General features: G+C 36.2%; 1 protein-coding gene and 1 pseudogene across 1 annotated transcript; one reads left to right on the forward strand and one right to left on the reverse strand.

Annotated features, from left to right (window-relative positions):
• Nucleotides 1-542: 542 nt before the first annotated feature.
• Nucleotides 543-2465, reverse strand: LOC116350759 (carboxypeptidase Q-like). Its single transcript, XM_031782678.1, has 4 exons — nucleotides 2117-2465; nucleotides 1381-2058; nucleotides 1035-1279; nucleotides 543-943 (listed from the first exon to the last, which is right to left on the reverse strand). The coding sequence occupies exons 1-4, from the start codon at nucleotides 2398-2400 to the stop codon at nucleotides 633-635; spliced, it is 1518 nt and encodes a 505-aa protein (XP_031638538.1). The 5' UTR covers nucleotides 2401-2465; the 3' UTR covers nucleotides 543-632.
• Nucleotides 2466-4366: 1901 nt separating this feature from the next.
• Nucleotides 4367-6551, forward strand: part of LOC116350912 — an 8216-nt pseudogene continuing 6031 nt past the window's right edge.

A 6551-nucleotide genomic window follows, 5' to 3' on the forward strand; every position in this document is an offset into this window, starting at 1 on the left:
ATTCCAATGGACAAAAACTGGTATTTACGATCAGGAGATTTAATTGTGACTGAAAAAAAAGATATTTGTACCTGTATGTACTTGTACTTGAAAACAATGCAGTCACATATTTCAAACGTGTGTCAATAAATCAGGAAATTAAGAAGAATCGAAACACATTATTTGAATAAAGGAGTACGCGTGAAAGATTAAACGATAAGGAGTTGTTTGTCCTTTACAAATGAACAATCACAAAAGATAATTGAAAGAGTATGCCTTTTGATTTCATTTAACCAAATTAAAATACATTCACCAACATGAAACCAATTTTTGACAAAGTTACCTGTTGTTTGGTTGTTAATCAAATATAATTCAATAAATTGATGGCAAGAAAAACAATTTTGTATAACAAATGAACTCAAAGTGGATACGGGTGATGTTATATTGATTAAAAAGAAATGAATAAATAAGTGTAGCCCTTTTGTCTAGTCGCACAAATCATGTTTGTATTTGCATTGTGAGTGTTGTGTTTTATGTGCATAACTCTTCGAAACAATTGTATATCTGTTTTACTCTTTTTATTGCCATCATGGTCTCAAAGCAATACAATAATTAATTTGATTAGTTTGTAGCCAAATAATGTTTGTGTATTGTTAATTTTTAACATCTTTTGGCATATCAACACTTAAATTGGCAATAACATAAGCAACTGAAGCGAACAGAGCGGTATTTTTGTCAAGATCATCTGAGTTTTCAAGAAGCATACTGTCAGCAGCCGAATGATGATAGTAAAAATATTTGTCATTCTTGTTCATGAGACTTGCAGCTGGGAATCCACGATTTGACCATTGTCGTATATCTGGACCAGCACCAGTTGGTGAATTGAATTGTGTTGCATTCAACGGAGCCATCAGTTTCAAAACTTCCCGAAAAATGCACTCAGCTTCCTTGTTTCCACTAAAATCTGGAAAATAGACATAAAATGCAGTAATTGATGCAGTTGTCGGTTGCCTTATAGCAATTTTTAATCTGAAATTAATTTGTATATCGCATACCCAATCCGAGGGGTGTGAATGTGCCCGCATCGCTTTCAATGAAAAAATTAAATTCTTCTTTTTCATGTGATTTATGTTGTCGTTCATATTCTTGGGCGCCATAAAGACCTTGCTCTTCCGCAGTCCATAGAATTGCACGAATTGTTCTTTTTGGTTTCAAATTGAGCCGTTTCAATAAATGTAATGCTTTCCATGCGATAAATGCACCGCCACCGTCATCCATGGCACCAACGCCCAAATCCCAACTGATTGGGATTGATCCAAATGGCAATTCAGCGAAGAAGAAAAGTAAATGCAATAATACTTAAACTTTTGAAAATAAATGAGATTTGAAAAAGAAATTTACCTATCCAAATGCCCCGAAACAACTACAACTGGAGCTTTTGTCTCACCAGCTAATTCCGCAATTGTATTGCGTGACACGAAATCGTCCAGATTTTTGTCATCCATTTCCAGATGCAAGGTTATTTTTTCACCTCTACGATACATTCGAAGCATCATGTATGCATCTTCAACGGTAACTGCTGCCGCTGGAATTTTATTTTTAACATCATTTCCATATTCTTGCCAACCAGTGTGTAAGGTAGAATATGGTGTCATAGATCGAACTAAAGCTGCCACAGCTCCTTTTTTCGATGCTACCGACGCTGCTTGTATTCGTACTATAACCGTTTCAAAATATCCCCGCCACTCTGGTACAAATGAAACGATTTTCCCTTGTACAGTCGCCGCGGGCAATTTATCAAATTCTTCAAAACTCTCGACAACAACAACATCAGCAATTAAACCATCTCCCAATGTGCCAACGGAAGACCCAAAACCAGTGATAGCAATTTTTGCTTGTCGCGGTGACACCATTCGACAACTTTCGTAGCCGCGTTCCCAGTGTGGTACGGTAGCGTTTTCCGTGTGAACATTATCTAAGCCAGCTTTTTTCAACTCATCAACCATGTAATCAATCGCATTTTCTAAACTCTGTGACCCCGTCATTCGGGAACCAAATTTATCAGTCATTTCTGCTAATCTGTAAAAGTATAAAGTAGTAAAAAACAACTTTGTAAAACGAAATCAAATTATCATACGCATTCCATGTATCTCCCGAGTATTGTCCTCTTACGATGGCATTTGTGATTTTATCGACAATGTGTTGATTTTCTTTGATTTCCTCGATGAGTTCTGGTGTCAAGCTGGTGGCGCATTCACTTTCAACTTTTTTGGTATCACTAGCAGAAATCACTTCTGTCCGAAATCCATCTACATTAAAAGTTTCATTTCTAGTAATTGCAAATCCAAAAACTAATGGAATAAATGACAAAATAACGAAAAAATATTTCAACGATAAATTGGTATCGTTGGATCGACACATTTTTTCTTGAAATAAATGAAGTTCAAACGTCCAACACAAATCACAACTGTATACTAATTGAAAACGAAACTCTTTTTACTCGTTTACATAATTGCTGGCACTTATCTCGTCCAGCGTCTGTTCATTTGTACGTATAGGTTTGTACAAACAACGGTCCTTATCATTAAAATGATACCGCACTTCGGTTTTGTCTCATCGTTCGCATCATTTTCAAGTAGTCCAAAATCATAATCAAAATTTAATTGAAACATATAAAAGCGATATCATCATGATCTGATTTTTTTTTTACTTTTTCATTCAGAAATTGATATATTGAGTATGAATTTTCATCTGGTTGAATTAATAAAAAACATAAAGACTGTTCCAATCATTTTTGTTGATTATTGTATAGTCCAAAAATCTTTGCCCGTCCAAATACATAAATGTCGATGTGAATTTAAAATGCCGCTTCGTGATAATATGTTCATAGAAAAATTCAGACGAATTATAAAGTTTACAAAGACAACAAATGCAATAATTAAGATTGTAAGGAGCAACCATTTAACAAATATTTCAATTCGAACGAGGTGAAAAGGGGACAGGAAATCAAAACATTTTTACGAACAAAGTGCAAATAAATTGATATCCACCAGAAATTTTCGTTGGCTGAATCATACCTTAAATTTGTCATTTACCATTTCTTTTTTTTTATGTGGATGCCAAATTCGTTCGTTTTTAGGAAATTTTTTATTAAAATGAGTTCAATGAAATACTCAATTATAAATTTGGTACAGAATTCAAAAATACTAATTTATTATGATGGATGACGTTTAGCTGTCAAAGCGAAAACCGACTATTGTTTTTAGCTCTGTGTTTTTTGTATTTATTTATCATTTGAATGTTATTTTAATTAACCAAATATATATATTTAACGACATTACGGTGATATCTATTGGAATTACATGAAGTTTAGTAATTTTCTTGTGTTTTTGATAATATTACTACGATTGAAAAATTGAACATTTTTGTACCATAGTGTTGTTGTTGTTTTTCTGTGTAAACAGTGACTTTTTTCAAGCAACGGAATGACAACAAACAAAAATTGTTCGAGGGACGATTGTCCACGAGAAAAGATTAAACCCGATCAGACCACAAAGTGTTTCAACTGCAATGGATGCATTCATCTTCTGTGCATTGGAATTAACCTGAAAGTTAGCCAAATTTCATCTCCGAACATTCGATTTTTTTGCAATGTGTGCGCCAATGAAACGTCAAACGGTACACAATCGAACGATTTGAACGCGTCATTTGGAACAAAATCAACACCGAAACCGGATAAAATGTCTATTCGTCAAATTATGAACGAGGTAAAATCGCTCCGCATTGTGATTGAAGAAAATTCAAAAAAATTGGACACAATCGACGAAAAAACAACCGGCATTGATAATTCAACGAAAATGATAGCGAGTAAAGTGCTCCGACCGGCTCTTTTGCACCCGAATCAAAATGCACCGAACACACCGATTACATCGAAAAACACGAAATTCACCGCACAAAAAATGAAAACACCATTAGCAGTTAATACGTATGCCAGTGTAATGCGAAATATTACGAACTAGTCAGCCAAACGACCACGAACTGAGGATTCACCGAAATCGATTATTGCACCGGCAAATAATGCCAAATTCGATGCACCAAAACCAAAAACAGGGACAAAATCGGCCACACATCGACTCAGCGTGGTAGCCAAACCAAAACGAGCCGAAAAACCAACATTTAAAAAGGCAATTTGCTCACAGAAGACGTCAGTTGTAATATTTGTGAACTCTGGTAGTAATTTACTAAATTACCACCATTACAATGTGCGGCATGGTGATTTTTGTATGTATTGTATATATTTGCTTTGCTATTGTATATATTTGCTATTGTATATATTTGCAATACATACAAAAATCACCATGCCACACATTGTAATGGTGGTAATTTAGTAAATCACCACCAGAGTTCGCAAATATTACAATTGACGTCTTCTGTGAGTGGGTATCTGGATTCAATCCAATGACCACAACCGAAGAAATCAATGACTATATCATGGCAGAAACGCAGGTAAACGAGAAATCGAGATTCAATGTACACAAACTCGTGAAAAAAGACAAGGATGTCACCACCTTGAAGTTTGTGTCATTCAAAATCGAACTGAATGAGGATGATTTTGATATTTTGATTAACCCGGAGGTATGGGAAGAAGATGTGCTAGTTCGTGAGTTCTTGCAGAACAAAACTTTAGGTGATTTTTTCCCGGCATTGAACTCGAAAAACATCAGCAAATCACCGTCACCAGATATGATGGATTTAACCGTATCACCACCGATCACAGCCACCGAAGCGTCGAACAAACAGGCCACATCATCAAACAAAATGAAACGAACACCACCGAACGAAAATCCGAACGAACATTGACACCGCATCGAAAACAAACACTAAGCTCGCCAAAAATAGTCTCGAATCAAACAAAAATCAATGTGTATATACAGAATACACATTCAATTCGGGACAAAGTCGATGAGGTACGATTAGCAACAAAATCGTGTCCTTTTCATATAATTTCTTTCTTCGAAACGTGGCTTCAAAAGAACATTACTGACATTGAACATTTTGGCAAACGTTATAATGTGTATCGTGGTGATCGGACTGAACTCACAAGTGATAGAATCGATGGTGGAGGAGTGCTGATTGCTGTTGAATCCCAATTTAACAGTGAAAAGCTGATTCTATCGGAGCGCAGCGGCCTTGAGCACGTATGTGTAAAAATTTCGTTCGATTCGTGCAATATATATGTATTTGCTGTGTACATTCGGTCGGTACATGAAACCGCGAAATTCTTGGAATTTGCTGAGATCGTCAAGCTGATTCCATACAACGAACATGACATTGTAATTGTATGTGGTGATTTTAATCAGCCAGGTGTCAAATGGGTCAAAGCCGATGACGGTGAGTATTATTTGCCAATTAACGTATTGACAGAAGGTGGCATTGCTGTTTTTGACACAATGTTCGATTGTGGCTTTCACCAAATTTCAAATATCGTGAATCCAGCCGGAAATGTTTTGGATCTTGTTTTCACAAACAAGTTTTATGAAATGTCGTTGATTGAATCAACTAAACCAATGATAAAGTCCGACATTTGGCACAAAGCAATTGAAATCGAAATCACAATTGATGAAAACGAGTCCACATCACCGCAATCTTCGCAACATTATGCATACAACTCGGCCGATAAATGTGAATAAAGGAGCCGGTCCTGACGGAATATCACCGAAACTACTGAAGAACTGTGCACAATCTTTGGCAAACCCGTTAACAGTGCTATTTCGGAAATCATTGTATCAAGGATGTGTTCCGTCAGCGTTGAAAAATTCCAAGATTGTACCAATATTCAAGTCTGGTAAAAAGAGCAACGCATCGAACTATCGGCCAATAGTGATAATACCAACAATAGCCAAACTATTCGAAATTGTTGTGTATAGTAAAATCTACACATTTGTACAAGCAAAAATCAACCACAATCAACATGGTTTCGTAAAAAGTCGATCAACCTCAACAAATTTATTGCAAATGGTAAATTTCACGATGGATTCAATGATCGAAAAATGTCAAACGGATGTGTTGTACACCGATTTCGAGAAGGCCTTCGATCGGGTCAACCACAAAAGAATGCTACAGAAACTGGTGAAATTTGGATTCGGCCGACGACTAGTCAAATGGTTCCATGGATATTTGACAGCCCGTACACAGTTTGTTGGAATCGGCGAAAGAAAGTCACGTACTTTCACTGTCTCATCAGGAGTACCTGCGGGAAGTATTTTGGGACCATGTCTATTTATTATTTTTATTAACGACATTGTCGAAACCGTGTCAAATGCACTTGTCTTACTTTTTGCAGATGACTTGAAATTGATTCGAAAAATACAATCGCCCAGTGATGCCATTACTTTCCAAAATTCCATTGATCAGTTGAATGATTGGTGCACTGAAAACAGCCTATATCTGAATCTGAAGAAATGCTTTGTAATGACGTATTCAAAAGGTGGAAACACAATCGACTACGTATATACGATCAACAACGGCCAACACACGTTTGAACGAATCAATTTACACAAGGATCTCGGCGT

Source organism: Contarinia nasturtii, unplaced genomic scaffold, assembly GCF_009176525.2.
Source record: "Contarinia nasturtii isolate CC-2019 unplaced genomic scaffold, AAFC_CNas_1.1 Cnas_scaffold_4311, whole genome shotgun sequence".
In the NCBI taxonomy this organism is placed as follows: Eukaryota; Metazoa; Arthropoda; class Insecta; order Diptera; family Cecidomyiidae; genus Contarinia; species Contarinia nasturtii.

Bases quoted from the DNA above. Each gene is read 5' to 3' on its own strand.
- LOC116350759 (XM_031782678.1), bottom strand. From the start codon at position 2,400: ATGTGTCGATCCAACGATACCAATTTATCGTTGAAATATTTTTTCGTT. The intron at 1,280-1,380 runs GTAAATTTCTTT...AATCCCAATCAG, and splicing joins GTTTCGGGGCATTTGGATAG to TTGGGATTTGGGCGTTGGTG. The intron at 944-1,034 runs GTATGCGATATA...TCTATTTTCCAG, and splicing joins ATTCACACCCCTCGGATTGG to ATTTTAGTGGAAACAAGGAA.